Raw genomic sequence first — 17,019 nt, forward strand, 5'->3', positions numbered from 1 at the left:
TGTCCTCGATGTTTCTGTGTTCGTGTCCCTGTCGTTCTCGATCATTGGAAAAGCAAGGTAAAATGCGTAAAGCAAGTAAAATTAGTAATAAGTAAAAAAAAAAAAGTGGGCTAGCGCTATATGCTAGTAATAAAATCCTCTTTTCGCGAGTTCAAACCCCGCCCGAGGAAAGATTTTTTAATTTTTTTTTACATTTTTAGAACACTTATTAAAATAAAATAATATGAAAATAATACTTAAAAAAGTGATTGATTTATTTTTATGCAGATAAGTAGTTGTAGTACTTATGCCCTTGTACTCAATGATATAGGTTCGTCTTTTTCCCTTGTACTTCACGATATAAATTTTGTGACCAACGTAAAACAACTGGCTAGGATAGCGCGTAAAACAACTGTCTAGAGTAGCGCGCGGAAAAACGTACTTCCGGGAGTATTACTCTCCCGAGCGGGTCGTCTAAGGCTAGTTTTAGACGAAAGCATTTATCGTAGCATTTCTCGTAGCAGATGTGCTGCCAAAAATCTCGTATAATATTCTATGGCATCAAAAGTATATTGTGGTTTTACACGGAAGCATTTTGATAAGCATTTTGTCGTGACGTAGGAAACAAATCACTGCAGAAGAACGCAATTATGGCTCCAAAACTAAAAACAGATATTTCAGTCACTATTTCTTCTAAAGCCCTTTTTCGCATATGCTTATTATGATACAAAGGACGTTTAACGGTACAGTTATACTATACAGATCCATAGATTTTAAAATTTACAAAAGAAATTTCTAATATTTTAATAGAGTAGTGTATAAGTAATGGAAATATGCTGTACACTTACATCTGAAATGCGTATTTACGTGAAAATATAGAAATTAAAGTCGAACCTGAAATGCACGTAATCTTCAATAAGCTGCCATAAAATTTTGGCAAGTCTGTAATTTCCCCATTTTGTATCGAGACCAGAATTCAACCAACCCCTTCGGGCTTCTAACCCGTTCCCACTACTACTACTACTACAACTCCTATTCCAACTACTACTGCTCCTCCTTCCTACTCCTACTCCTATTCCTACTACTACTACTACTATTACTATTACTGCACCTACTGCTACTGTTACTAAGTACTCCTACTTCTACTCTTACTACTACTTACTGCTCCTACTCCTACTCCTACTACTACTACTACTACTTCTACTACTATTACTCCTCCTCCTCCTATTACTACTACTACTTCTACTACTACTACTACTCCTACTACTATTTACTCCTCGTCCTCCTCCTCCTACTACTACTACTTATACAATGGATCCGTATAGTAAAACTACACGTTGCCACCTGTTAAAGTGAACCTGCACCGGAGAATGCAAGAGCACACCTCAGACATGATTGCTGAAGGTACAATAAATGAAACGAAAAGTTTTTTTTAATGAATTTCTGTGTGGATTCGTATAGTGAAACTGTACGCTTTTAACTTTGTATAAACAAGGATGTTCCTCATATTTTTTAATCAACATAATAATCGTATCCCTACTCCCTCATTTTTCTTTATTACAATTCAATTTCCCACACAAAACAAAGAGCATGGATATTTGACAACAATCTTTCGCTTCCTTTTAACACATCACGGCACTGCAATCGGAGCAGAAATTCTGTGGAAAATGCTACGAAATAGAGCAGGTTCTATCGGCAAGAAATGCCATAGGATATGCCATGGCATGGGAAATGCTATAGCATTTACTACTTTACACGGTAGGATATCGATGATACGATTTTTGCTACGAGAAATGCTACGATAAATGCTTCCGTCTAAAACTAGCCTAATAGCAGGACCGGAAATTTGAACAGCACAAATGTACCACAGACAATTGAGAACATTTTAGATAATACTATTTAGAATGGCTATTTTGTCTTATTGGCATATCTCGGCATAGGAGTTTATTTGGTTATTGCAATGTATGGATTACATTGCGAACCGTAAATATTGCAAAGATCATTACATTTGGGGTCCGAGGACCCAAGCGTTTCAAGACTAAATCCCATCTTCAACATTATCCGTCTTATGCAGAGTCGTTTTGAAGTATGACTAGAGTCATACTAAAGGCCTTACTACTGCTTGAAAGTTATGTTAGTCATACTCTTTAGTATGGTTCTAATTACACATCAAAACGACTCTGCATAAGGCGTATCTCTTTATTGAAAACAGAGTAGATACGTACAGTATACAATTTATAAGTACATAACTGCCGCAAAATATGTGGTATTGATCACGTTTTGGCACAGCACATTTGGGAAATTTTACAAGTAAAATTCAATACTCTGTATGAAAAGACATATTTATAAGAAACAAGTTTCTGGAGGCTGCAAGACTAAATACAAAGTAATAGAGATGTATTTTAGGTTTTACAAGTGTAAGTTACTACTATAAAATAATTACAAGTGCTTTGTGACGGATAAAATAAGTAAGTGCATATGAAATACGATACTATTATTTACTATTACGATACAATTGTATTAGATACTATTATTCAGCGGCAGTGTATTTTTCCACAGTGTACAGATGCAGTATTATAGCTATGTTTTGTACTGATGTTGTATGATAGCTATGTTTACAAGTGGAACATTACTAGTTAGATACGATGAGAAGTAGTATTCAAATTCATATCGTTTCCAGAACCCACTCGTTTTCACTACCTTTGTTTACGCCTATATCCGTTTTCGCTGACGCGCCTGCGCCCTTCAGACGCATATTCTCTCTGCCCCGACTCGGTTAAATAGCATTTATGCTTTTCAGTGGTCACTGGTACAGACTGGTGTTTTATGCACTGTAATGTTTATGCCATATATCAGGACCACATATTTTTATGAAAATCATAAAAGAATTATTATTTTTCATCAGCAATTACTTCTGGTGACGCCTTTGAATTTTATCTATGCTAGGTGGGTAATGTCATGTCGCCCAGCGCAATTTTTTGGGAGAACAATAAGAAGGAAAGTAGTGTAAAAATTATCATTTTTCAACAATTATTTAGAATGGTGTAACAAAACTTGATCTCCACGCATGGACGCCGATCCTGGGGATGGCGAGGGGACCCGGGCCCCTCGAAAGCTCATGTGGCCCTTCTTATTTAAGAATATACAATATTTGGCATAATTTGAATGAAATTTGTTCTAAAATCATCATATATACCTTCTGCATGTGATTGGGCCCCCCAAATTTACAGAGAAATCGCCACCCTTGTCTGCACGAAATATGTTTCTATTGGTTTAAAGGTAAAAATGACCTAATCTGTTAATGGAAATACTTCTCCTTTTAATTGTGGTCTCTAATATTAGATGGATAGCCCATGTTGAAATTGAGAAGTTTTTTCACAAATAGCCTGTGTAGCAGGGCTGTCAACCGTACCATTATTATGGTACACATACCATCATTTCAAGTCTTGTACCATGTACCACAGTACTTTCATTATGGTTGGCCGCGGTGGCTCAGTGGTAGAGCGTTCACCTATGGTGCTTGGGGTCCCGGGTTCGATCCCAGCCCCCGCCAAGTGAACTTTGCGGTGGACAAACACCGTGTGCGTGGGTTTTCTCGGGGTTCTCCCGTTTGCTCCCACTTTCTTCATTCCACCATTTCATTCATTACTCATCATCACCGTCTCCTTTAGCCTAACCGGCATAACCGTGGGACGTAAAACTTAAAGATTTCATTTTTTTTTTTCATTATGGTACGCAAAAGTACCATAATCCAGGAGACGTGACTGTCGTTTTACATCACTTAAATACTTTAAATTTGGACGAATATGGATTTTTTTGTAGTTTTCTTTCCCACAGAATATAAAACTATAAATATGATACTGGTTTGGGTTCTCTTCCCTTGTAGTCTCTCTCTGTCTCCACCTTCCGAAGTACGGTACCATAAACATATACTGTCTCTGAATGTTTTCATTGCCTTGTTTTCCAAAAGGACAACTTTGTTTGACTTTACAGGAAGTGACTGGGATGGTTTTCTTTTTGGAAACAAGTTGTTTGCAGATGAGAACTCTATCTGTTCTTTAATACTTGTCTCTGCGCCGCATCAGAAAGTGAGAAGGGAAGAACGATGCAATTGCAAGGGAACTATTTTATTGTAATAGATATTTTAAAAATAACTTTTCTCATGCATTATAGACTTCAACAGTAATACGGAGGGGGCTTTAGGAAACTTTTTTTAGAATGTAATTTTTGTGGTACATATAGATTTATTCACAAATATAAGTTTTGGGCATTACTGGCATCTAAGGCCTTAAGCCCATCATGTATGAGAGATGACAACTCTCGGCGATCACACTATTCGGGTAAAGGGAACGAAAGAAGTGACCTGAGATCTATATGTTAGGTGCCATCCCGCCATTAGTGAATGTGGAGAAACCAGGAAGAATCCCACTCAGGATGGCTGAACTGGAACAATTGTTACACCTTTTAGACCGAGTGTTTCCTTCAAAAATTGGACTGCTTGCACCAAAGGCGAGGACTTTAGCAATTACGCTACACGAGGCCACGTAGTGTGTATAGAGCCATTCAATTTTGCACTTGTTAATTTTTCCCAATCATTTTTTTTTTTTTGTTTGTTTCTTTAAAGTATAGTTCGTGTTTGTTTCATTGAAGTTTCATTCCTTACAATACAGAGATATTCACTTATGTAATGTTGAATCTGAGCAAGATTTGGGGCTATCACGTCTCTTAAAGATGTGAAAGAGCTGTCTCGTATAGAAAAAAAAATGCTGCTTTTACTGGAAGAGTTCTGTTCATCTCGTATTCATCACAAAAATTTTGTCTTCCCTTGTCTCCTTGGCAATACTAGAGACAAATTTAATCGGAACCCGAACCATACGAAATCCCATCTGAAATCAGACTGAGGTTTCAAGCACCAAAGGTAGTAACAGAGATCCTCTTGAAGCATTGCGAGCGACCGTAGGTGAGTGATAAACGTTGGCTTCGCAATCGGGAAATCCTCGGTTCAAATCGCGAGGCCGACCATCCTGACATAGTTTTCTCAATCTCACCAGGTGAATTTTGGAATAGTATCTTTAAATATATAGGCTCTGGCCGACTTGCTTCCAAATTTTCCTTCTCTAGTTATTGATAGTGTTTCAGTGTAAAATATCAATTCAGTTGCTGTCTCTGAAACCTTGTTAATAGATAAATAAAAGAACAATCTTAAATGAGAAGGTTAATTTGTCCAAAACAACTATCTGTTATTTTGTGCATGAAACAAGAATTTGACGCCCTGAAATGCATTACAAAAATAAGTTGTACAATTTTAAAATTTTATGCGAAGTTAACGTTTCAGTGAAGTCACAAAAATCCTGTGCGCATTTTGGCGTTTTCCTTTTAGTTTCCTCATAATGTAGGATGATAAAACTGATACAGTCTTTATGTAATGAATCTAATGCTTATTCCTTGGTGTAACACTCCAAAAGAAATATTAGTTAATTTAAAAGATAATAATTTTCTTTCCTACATTCGAACCTTAAATAAATTGATTTGAATTATATCTCGAGTTCTATCAGTGAATATTTTAGTTATTCTAATTATAATATTATTTACTGCACAATGTAGTCTACTGCATCATAAGCATGAAATAATTTATTTCGTTAGATGTTATTATACCCATACGTAAAAGAAACGACGTTCATGCTATTGTCAGAAAATTAATAATAATAATAATAATAATAATAATAATAATAATAATAATAATAATAATAATAATAATAATAATAATAATAATAGAACTTGAGAATGAGTAACTTTTCAATTGACAAATAAACAAAGAGGGCAATAATAATTATTATGTGTCACGCTTGATTTTTGGAGTGTACCATATCCTTCAAAATACCATAGTTTAATAATCATGCACAATAATTGTCAGCTACTTAGTTGGCAGCCCTGCTGGGTAGAATGGTAATAGATGATTTTCCGTAATGAGTGGAAGTTCGGAAGAGCCGAGTTAATTTGTAAGTGGATTTTTCGCTTTTCATCATACAATTTTAAGAAAAATAATGCTTCTGAATTTAATATGTAACGAGTATTAAATTTTAAACAGAAATTAAGTGGCAATTCTCTCTTTCAAATGATATTCAGTTCAGTAATTGGGTACCGGTAATTTCAAAATAAGAATTTCAACTATTTTATGGCTATATAGTTATTCCTCATAATAATAAGCAGAAAATCAATCTGTTATGTAGCCTTGATGCTGAAAACAAACGTTGAGCTTCAAACAACAATCGAACATGAATGAAAGATTTCATCCGTAAAAGCATTTGTATGGTAGTATACAATGAACAGTTCAAGTGGGGGAAAAAATCTTCCTACGGAACGAATTTATGTATATAGTTCAAAGAGGTTAGCTTGGTTCGATTCAAGTACGGTTTATGGAAACCTATATTAGATTGTAGTCCTGCTTTTTTTCAGTGGTGGGGTATTGAGTTTCTCCCCAAATCACTTGGTAGTAAATACGGTTCGTTATTTGTAAGTGTAATGTAGTTATGAGTATAAACAGCGTGTGGATGTAAGGCGTAAAAACTACAGTGCATAAAACACGAACCAATTTGTGCTAGGTGGCCACTAAAAAGCACGAATGCTATCTAATTGAGTGAGGGCAGGAGAGCAGCAGTGGTCCGAGCGGTATTTAGGGGTGCGTTCGTAGGGACTAGGCGTGTCAGCGACGGTTGGTATACTCAAAAACGAGGTCGTTTACAACGGTTCAATATAAGTCACAGTACGGACTTCGGGGCCGTCGATGAATCTGAGGGAAATAGTAAATGCCATCGGAGTCATAAAATAAAATCTAGTGATTTTAGTGTTGCCACAAGCTACAACACAATGATAATGAAAGTCGCGGACATAGCGTAAGTTATCAACACATTTTCATAAGTTGCCGTCATCGTATTCAAATAGATGACTTAGATGACTACACGTTAGTGTAGTTACCTTTGATTAATCTCGAGCGTGGCCAGCCAATACGTGTTAAATTCCGCTAGGTAACTCTCCAAAATATCAGGATTGATAGAATTATACGACATCTAAACATCAAACAAACGAAATAGGTAATAAAGTTCATTACTATACAGTGAGTAGTTACGGAGAAAAATGAAGATTAATCTTACAATATTTGAACGCGCCTAATGAAGCCATATTAGATAAACTGACGATAGAGCGAAATACTGTTTCAAACTCATTGTGTTAGTAATTAACGTACATATTGTGTGTATGATTATAGAGGTATCTCAAAAGTGTGAAACACACATGACATGTGATTTTATGCTTTGGAGTATTTTTTTCACTATCCTTGTTTATACGTATGCCCACCATCGCTGTCACAGCTGCTCCCTATGGACGGGCTGCAGCGGGCTTCCTTTTCTACGCGCTCAGTTAGATAGCAATTGTGTTTTGTTGTGGCCACACGACAAGTTGGTGGTATTTTTTAGATGGGTTTGTACGCGTACTTTATGCACTTTAGCTAGATTTGAAACGTACTAGTTTTGCTTAATAATACAATATAGATGCGTATTGAGTTAGTGAAGAATAAAGAAAGCAGAAAATTAACAAATATTGTTTTCCTCAGCGAGTAGTTTAAATCAGATTTAAGTCTGTTAAAAGCAAAGCTTGTAGAATTGAAAAAAAAAAAAAAATCATATACAATTACAACTGAAGTAGGAAAATGAAACATAAGAATTATGAATAAGGTATTTCACTGAACTATAAGTAAATAGTAAAATAACGTGTCAGACAGCTTTACATTCCTTCAATCACGGAGATCAATTAGCTTACCTTATCCGCCAAGGCTTTTCCGGAGGGGTGTCCAAAGATGTTAGCAGGATGCAAGGTAAGTGAAATTTTATCAAGAAAACTAGCATTAAAACATGCTTTTTAGATGGAAGGAACCAAGCAATATTCGTATATAATAAAATAAAAGTAGCCTATGTCTAGTGCAATTGCTATTTAATAATAAAGTATATTATTATTAAATAGCTTTCAGTTTGAAACATGGTCCGGCGCAATGACAGGCCATAATTGAGAATATGTGTGAAATTGAACGAATGGGAAATTTTTCATGGCTGATACCTACGAACATTCTTACATCCATCCTTGTAGGTTTCACAGAATAATAACTCATGGACAAAAATTAGAAGTCACAGAGGCATGAAGCCTTTTCTGTAATTTCTAACGTAATTTCACTTTAGTGCAAGTACTATAAGCGATCCATAAGATTTGCGTAAACCTGAAAAAGAAAAAAAAAAAATCCGGGGTTTCAGTGTTCAGGAAATCACTATCAACCGTAATAACTGATTTATCACTACTAGAATGTAATTCATTATTATTATTATTATTATTATTACTATTATTATTATTACTATATTGAGCTAGGGATCAGGGAAAAGTATGAGGGTACTACATTTGGTGAAGCAACATTTTATTTCTTCGCAGTTTGCTGTTACACATATAAGCTTTGTTATATTGGTACATCAGAATGATTTCAGACAGCTTTCCATTTCAGTAACACGTTATTTTTTCACTTAAGCATCTTAGTAGTTCGCAATACTATGCTCCAGTCACAGTTTTGTGGAGAGTCTACATAAGAATAACCCCAGAGTTCCATAAAACACTGGCCAACGCCATACCCCGAACGTTCTCACAGGAAATATTTGGAAATGGATATGCGGTTTGTTTCTCCACTGTTTTCAAACTTGTTTTGTCTTAAAGTTGAGGATGTAAGTCATAGACTAAATTACGAATCTTTACTAAAGCCTGGTTGTGTTCTGTTTATAAAGGTAAATGGTGTTATCACAAGCGATCACTCACTCACGGACGTTTTTTTCCAGAAGAGCTTGTCCACTGAGAAATCAAAATGAGTTGGGGCTTCACTGGGCACTATATGATATATCTGATCTCCGGCGATGTTTCACCGGAGGTTTTTGGTTCTGCAATACCATGTCATGGATAAACATCAATGTTTTCTTGATCAGCATTATTGAAGGTGCTCCGGATCGAAGTTCATCATCAATGGACATCTGACACTTTTGCAAATCTGCAACTTAATTTCTCACACTAGTTGAAGGTGCAAGATTCCTCAGCCATTGGACATACATCAAGATATTCTTTGGGACAGTTTCCTTCTTGTAGATGTATTCGAGAACTGCTCGGTGTTTCGCCCACTGTTCCTTGATCATGCCTATTCAGAGGGCCGTTCCATCGATTTGCGATGCCTGGGGCAAAAGTAAATTATAGGGCTCATGATGTAGGTGAGAATTTCGTATCCATCGTTAATAGATTATTTTGTGCCAAATTAGGACTATCCATATCAGTTACAGTGCTATTTGACTAAATATTTTAAAGAATGTACTTGCTATATGTTAAACAACATTCAGTACGTTTTATATAAGATTAAATGCATTCGAACTAAAACAAAATGCATTCTGTATAGGAACAGCTCATTATCTGAACTTTTGGGCTTGCAAAACGCGAGGGAAAGTGGTGAAAAATCGCTGAAAGCTTGTTTTGTTTCTTCTTGACAGATACGTTTCTGGTTCTGACTGCTCACTGCTTACACGCAACAAGAAGAAAAATAAACTTTTCCACAGTGGTCGCTAATGAAGGAAGTCATATCGGTAAACATTTAAATTTTATCGGTACAAGCTGAAGGAAGAATGCTGATCTAATACATTAATTTTTAGTTAACGTCCCACGATTATGCACCAAAGCTCAGAGAGACTGTGGAAGTAAGGTATAATGAAGGAAGTGGGAAGAAACAGGAAAATCCGCGCACATGGTATTTGTCATATTGATTTTGTATACAGTTTTGTGAAATTCAAGTTCTATGAATATTTGTTTCGTTGGCTTCAAGCCATAACATTTAAATTTTTATCCATGTGACTTCCCTCAAGAATCACCACTGCCTTCACACTTTGTATTTTTCTTTTCCAGCTCTTTTTTTTTGTGTGTGTGTGTGTTTGTGTGCATGTGCGTGTGTGTGAAGTTAGTATTCACCAGTAGCAGCAATATAAGCAATACTCGAAATAAGCCGTATACTTTTGTATGATATACTCGAATACTTCTTCTTTCCATTAATTTTCATATCGGCACCTTTCATAATGTAATTATGTAGATCAAGTTTATAATTGGAAGGTACACTTGAATATTCATGTGCAGAACTATACCATTGTTGGTGCTTCGCATTTCTCGTTTCGAGCACTGGTTCTGCAGAGAATGTTTCAAAAGCTAGGACAATGGTAATCTTAATTAAATGAAACCAAGAGGAATACTGTTTCTCCTAATTTGAGCTTTCTTATTTGCGTAGAATTATTTCTCTAAAGGAGAGACGGTCAAAACTGCTAGTTATTTTTAGGTTTTGAAAACATTTTAATATTTGAAAACCGAAATTCAATTTCGATTTTTAAACTGAAAGAGGAATTCTTTTTTCACAACTGGAAAAAAAAAAAAAAGTTTCAGCTTTCAAAACTGGAAAATCGATTTTTGCAACCAAAAATAGATTTTCAGATGTTCGAGTTAAAAAAAAAAAAAAAAAAAAAAAAAAAAAAAAAAAATCCTGAAATGTGAACAATACTAGTAGAAAACTTACTATCAGTTTCGATGTCAGTATTGATTCCCATTCAGCAAAAATTGGTAATTAAAGGCTATATATTTTGTTTTTAATGAGTCCAGGTTCTCAAGGATAGGTATCACCTCAGCTTCTATTAAAATTAGCAGGAGTAAAAACTATTACAACTTCCGGTTTTATTAGATCAAATGTACAGTGACCTTTTACTTTACTAAGAAGACTTGTATTGATCGGGTTAACTTCAGTAGTCTTCGTAATATGAATTGTCCCACAATGCAGTAATCTCAAGGATAGGTATCACCTCAGCTTCTATTAAAACTAGGAGGAGTAAAAACTATTACAATTTCCTGTTCCGGTTTTATTACATCAAATGTACAGTGACCTTTTACTTTACTAAGAAGACTTGTACTGTTCAGGTTAACTTCAGTAGTCTTCGTGATATGAATTGTCCCACAATGCAGTGTAATATTGATTATGATCATAAAAATTAAAAGCTAATGCTAGGATCTAGAGTGTAAATAAGTGTTTCTTTTACAGGTAATATCTTCGTCATATGTGACACAAGAACAATCCAAATAACATGGTGGTAAGTAAAATGTAAGTTACTTCGGCATGTTAGTGGTTTCGCCAGGGGTAAGTTATTGTAGGCTTTCACGTTTGCATTTACTAAAACTTATATTAATTTTTATTAGTAGGATATGTTAAGAAAATCATGGGGTGAGGGGTTATAAGGGATTTGTAATATGCGAATATAAAATTTTTATAGTTGTAGGTGGTTGAGAGCTACAATAGCCATAGCTAGGGAAAAATTTTAAGCTAAAGAATTGGGGATTTTGTGACATTTCCTTAGGTTTATTGCGTATTATGTATTTTATGGAAAATGTAGCTGTAATTATAAATTTAATTTGATTAGTTGACTCCCTACCTTCTGAGACTTAGTAAGTGATGTGGTGCTCTTGTTTTGTACATTGATTTTGTTTGCAGAAGTAGTTACATAATAAAGTAGCAAATTTTCAGCTGTAAAATGTCCAGTCTTGAACATACAAACTAATATCAGTTCTTCATCACTTATAATAACAAAACATTAAACTATAACAGTACCAAAAACTGAGATATTTCCGTCAATCCATTTGCAAGTTATTAATAGTTAAACAGTGAATAAATTTTTCTTGAGCTACTGTGTATTCTTTCTCACTCTTGTTCAGAAACTGTTGAGGGTGTAAACATGCCACAATAGGCACAAATTCATATGGTGTCAGAAACCTGAAAGGTCGCAGTTTACAAGTAGGTTATAGCACAGAGAGATAAAGAAATTAACGATCAGAAAGAATGTATTTTAAATTGTACAACGTGTTTCAAAACAACACCGACAACGTTTGGAATGTGATTCCCGACATCAAGATAAGACAAGAAGTATAGACCAACCTGGGTGCACAATTGCTTCGTTTCGGAGTTGTAGGCTGCCGAAAACATGAAAAAAAATGAACTTTAAAGGTCCATAGCTCCAAATCTATGGAGCCTACCGCAGTCGGGTCAAGACTTTGCTTAGGAACTAATATTTGCCCTATTCCAAAAATCCATGTTTCAGAATCCTAAGGTACTTCCACAACAATTTTTATAGAGGGAATTTGGCTACGGGTATATCATTTAAAGTAATCACTAACCATCTCTATAAAAATGTTGCGGAAGTACCTGAGGATTCTGAAACTTTTTTTTTTTTTTTTTGGATAGGGCACATATTAGTTCTTAAGTGAAGTCTTGATCTGACTACGGTAGGTCCCATAGTTTTGGAGCTATGGACCTTTAAAGTTCGGCAGTCTATAACTCCGAAAGGAAGTATTTGTGCACCCAGGTTGCTCTATACTTTTTGTCTTATCTTAGTGTCAGGAATCACCTCCCAAACGTTGTCGGTGTTGTTTTGAAACACCCTGTATATATCTGTGGCTGAGAAAAGCTATTGTGTAAATGTAAATGAGTGCTTTTCCGTAAGAATCAAAGATTTGTGCCTAGGTTTGTTAGCTCAGAGGTATATTTGTATGTCCCATTCTATTTAACGTACTTTAACTAGATCTTGTACTCACATATTTCGTCCGTGTAATGTCCTAGAGCTGTCCCCTCTCACAGCTCGATACTCAGTTCAACAATGAGTCACAGAATGCTGAAGGAGTCCCCTTGAGCCAGAAAACAAAAAGCACTAATCCTTAATAACTTGTAGATTCTCTAGGATGCATATTTAACATAGATAATACCCGCATTGCATCTGGTGCTATTGTATCTCTGTTAAAACCTCGTATAAATCCTTGATATTTCGGCCTGCACTGCGGCCATGGACGCAAACACTCCTACCACAGACCGGAGGAACTTAGTGAGATATATAGTTTTTGGTCCTTAAAAAAAAACGCCCTGATTATTCAAAAAGGAATAAAAATGTTTGAACACTTGAATGTTTCAATTATGTTTATTCACTTTTCAACAATGAAAATAGTATTCATAGAATTTTTTTCTTTTTATGGGACACTTTCACTTCTCATACTTTTCACTATGTGCACTTTTTCCCTTAAAATAATTCACTTCTGTCTGTTCATATATGTACAAAACTTGTTTGTGGGTAGTAAAATTATATTCATGTATTTCCGTTATAGAAATGTCACTGTGTAAACTGCAGGTGTCAACCGTGTGCAGATCACTGTTGCTAGAAGACAGTGATGTAAGATGTATTACGAATTAAATAAAACAATATTTTACTTATGCACAAATTAAGAATAAGCTTATTTTGTTACCAGTTGGTCTTTTATTTAGTTCTTTATTCCCGGTATGCAGTTGCATCGGTGATCTGAATTTCCACCGTATATATTGTCTTGGATTCTTGGTCCTAAAGAAAAACGATTCGAATACATTCCTTTCAACGTTGTCGAAGCACGAGTATAGCACATCAATTCTATTAATATCATGTCCTGATTCTTGCAAATGCCTTTCAAGAAGACCTGATGTGGGAAGTTACTCCTCTTGCGTCCCTGATGTGTTCCTTCACCGTCGTCGAAATGTTTCCTTTTGTCATTCTTATGTAGACCTCACTGCATGAACAAGGCGCGGAGTAAATTCCAGATAGTGATAATTTATCTGCATAACTAGCAGCGTTCACCCCGCTTCGCTGCGGTCACCCCGAAACGCAATAAACTTTGTTACTTAGATAATTTTTACTTTTTCGCTTTCAAGTGATATGATAAAAACCATAGAAGATTGCAGTAAATCTTAACATTATATCGCCTGTCATTTATGTTAACCCGCCCCGCTTCGCTGCGGTCATCCCGGTGCTGGCATATTGTAAAAGTGTCTGTAAAAATAAGCAAATCAATTAAAAAATTTTAAACAGAAGATTCAAGCTATTTTCCGCTGTATATCGCCTGTCATTTATGTTAACCCGCCGAGTGACACGGTCATGCGGGTTGCATATAAATACGTTTATTTTTACCTATGATGAACTAATAACAAAGGATTTGTACGTTATGGACACTTGAATGGTCAATTATCTCAAGACACTGGTAATTAAAAATTAAAGTGATATGATAAAAACCATCTAGGGTCCAAATCCTAATAACCCCCCAAAAATGAAAGAAATTGGTTCAGCCGTATTAGCGTGATGAGCGGACAAAGGATTTTGTACGTTCTCTTTTATATATATAGATAGTTCTTATATTCCGAAAGCGAATTTTCAAAATTTGTTCCAGATTTCACGGAAAATCTTATTCCAAAAGTGTCTAATTTTGTCAAAAACTCCCGATCCTCCTGTTGTCGAAAAAATCCTCTTCTTGTCCATTTTAGCCTTATTGACCGAACTGATGTAATATTCCCATACCGAATTTTCCCATTTTTTGAATGTGTAGTAATCAGATCCGTTCTTCTTTCCTAGAATGCATAATTTATGAATGTGATTTCGGAGATTCTTTTCTTCTGTGGTGTGTCTGAATGCTCTCTAAAAGAAGTTCTGCCAATTTCGGCCTTGGTGAGATGGGAATGTGCCGAATCTTTATTGACAAACATTTCCGTAGCATTTTGTTTCCTTTATACAGACATGCATAATTTATTTTTGCGTTGTGTGTGAATGTCACCAGATGGAAAAACACATAATCAAACTGATCACGTTTTAGTAGATAGAAGAAGGCAATCTAGCATAATTGATGTCCGGTCGTTTAGAGGGGCTGATTGTGACACTGATCACTACCTAGTAGCAGCGATAATACGAGAGAGATTTTCGTTAAATAAAGGTAATATTCAATGTCCGAAAACGGAGAGATTCAATTTAAAGAAATTAGAAGAAAGCCAGGTAAGAGAGGAATATCAGATTGAAGTTACGGATACATTCTCGGCTTTAGAAGATTCGGAGTGCGCTAGTGTTGAGGATACCTGGATTGAAATTAGAGATAGCATTAAAATTTCAGCAAAAGAAAAGTTGGGACACGCGGAAATACGTAGGAACAAACCATAGTTCGACCAGGAATGCATAAAACTAGCAGAGAAGAGAAGACAGGTAAAATTACGCTGGCTACAAAATCCGGATGAAATAACTACACAAAATTTCGCAGATATCAGGCGGGAAACTTCCAAAACTTTTAGAACAAAGAAACGCGATTGTTTGAAAGGTAAAATTAAAGGAGCAGTTCGAGTTAAAAACGAGTTTGCTGCAATAGAAAGAGTAACAAAAAATAAGAGACCCGTATTTTTTTATATCTTGATAGGTCGTCTCGTTCAGCTTCTACAGGCATTTGTTTTTGAGGAATCGTAAATGCTGACGTCACTGGTGGGATACGCGAGTAAATCAATATGAGTCAGCAACCACTTCCTTGTACGCAACTGATAAACCTTTAATAGTGCATTGGATTTAATAGATTGTGTTTTGGATTTGTTAGCAGTCTTGCTCTGTGTTGAATTCTTGAGGGACGTTTTTGTTTGTTGTTTTTCCTACAGCTTTAGTATAAAAAAGAGTAGAGAGAGAGCAGTAATTAACTTTGTTGTGCGAAACAGTGTTTCTTCCAGACATGTTTTTAGGGTGGCACTGTCTCCCGGAGCTCTGATAGATTACCCCGGAGGAGACCAAAATAATACGTCTATAATATAATAAATATAATAGTACTGTTTAAAAATAATGTGCCTCTCCGAATAGTAAGTGCCCTTCCCCCCTTCCCCTGGATGTTTTTTTCTGAAAGAAACACTAGTGTGAAGTAGAAAGCACGTGTTAGTAGAGCGCGTGCTGTGTCTGTGAAGTGAAGTAGAAATGCCTAACACCTGATGTGTTTTCGGTTGTAATTCTTGTGCAATTAAAGCTGAGGACATAAAGTATCTTTCCTTACGTTTCTAAGTCGTGAGAAATCACCAGATCGATATAAATTATGGCTCAAGAAAATCAGTGGGAAAAAATGTACCAAATAAAATCACTCGAGTTCCAAACATCTTGAAGAGTCTGCCTTCGAGAAGTCAAGTTTACTGAAAGAAAAGTTAATGCCAGTGGCGGATCTAGGCTGGGGCCGGGAACCTAGGCCCTTCAGCTTTTGAGTGACAAAATTGATTTAAGCTATTATTTAGATATTTTTGAAAGTTTTTAGTAAACATGATATACATATTATAGTCTGGGTTCTGACTCCTCCCCCCCCCCCCCTGAGTTTTTACCGTCGAGAGCCATTTCTGGCTAATGCCAGGAGAATTATTTACACGCAAACTGAGAAAGAATGCTGTTCCAAGTATATTATTGAAAGGTTTAAAATCCGAGCCATTGAACAAGCACCGATCTATGTCCAGTTACCAACGTACAAATATCGTACAAGACGCAATTGACGGTTGTAGTCAAGATGAGGCATCAGAGGGTAATAGAGACGATGTCATTCATGATTCTGAAGATACTGCTTTAGAAATAAGCTATACAATGTTAGTTAGGGAGTGAAATATACCGGCTTGTAGAAGGAATCAGTGACGATGACTGTTCCTCAAGACATTGATTCATCGTTTAATTTCTCTGTATTATGTGACAATGATGATGAAACGGGTGATGAGAGTTGTCCCGCGGACAGCTATGCGAATAAAAGAAATTTAACCGGTGAAGTGTTTTTCGTATTCTGGCAAACTTTACATATGTTATTTCATTTTGGCTCAAAAGTTGCGCTCCTGTACATACCTTGAAGCACAAAATTATAGGGTCAGCGTTAAAAATTGCAACAAAACGTGAAAATGAGCATACTTATGTTTGGGAATCGGAAGAATGATTAAAGAAAAGGTACTTAGATGTTGCTGCAATCTCGTCCGCTATCTTTTTTTTTTTTTTTTTTTTTTTTTTTTTTTTTTTTTTTTTTTTTTTTAAACGCTGAACTCATGCTTTATAGGATACGTTTTATAATATAAAAACGTTTGTACAGCCCACTATCAGATATTATTTTCTACATGCAGAT

The 17,019-nt window shown here is 35.8% G+C and overlaps 1 protein-coding gene across 1 annotated transcript in view; it reads left to right on the top strand.

Moving 5' to 3' along the window:
- Positions 1–5,869: 5,869 nt before the first annotated feature.
- Positions 5,870–17,019, top strand: part of LOC145687999 (CXXC motif containing zinc binding protein) — a 34,061-nt gene continuing 22,911 nt past the window's right edge. The window contains exons 1-2 of the mRNA XM_081761658.1: positions 5,870–5,978; positions 11,120–11,168. Of these exons, the coding sequence (XP_081617784.1) occupies positions 11,163–11,168 (6 nt within the window). The 5' untranslated portion in view covers positions 5,870–5,978; positions 11,120–11,162. The remainder of the gene's footprint in view (positions 5,979–11,119; positions 11,169–17,019) is intronic.

Source organism: Thermobia domestica, chromosome 6 (genome assembly GCF_964235325.1).
Source record: "Thermobia domestica chromosome 6, izTheDome1.hap1.1, whole genome shotgun sequence".
In the NCBI taxonomy this organism is placed as follows: Eukaryota; Metazoa; Arthropoda; class Insecta; order Zygentoma; family Lepismatidae; genus Thermobia; species Thermobia domestica.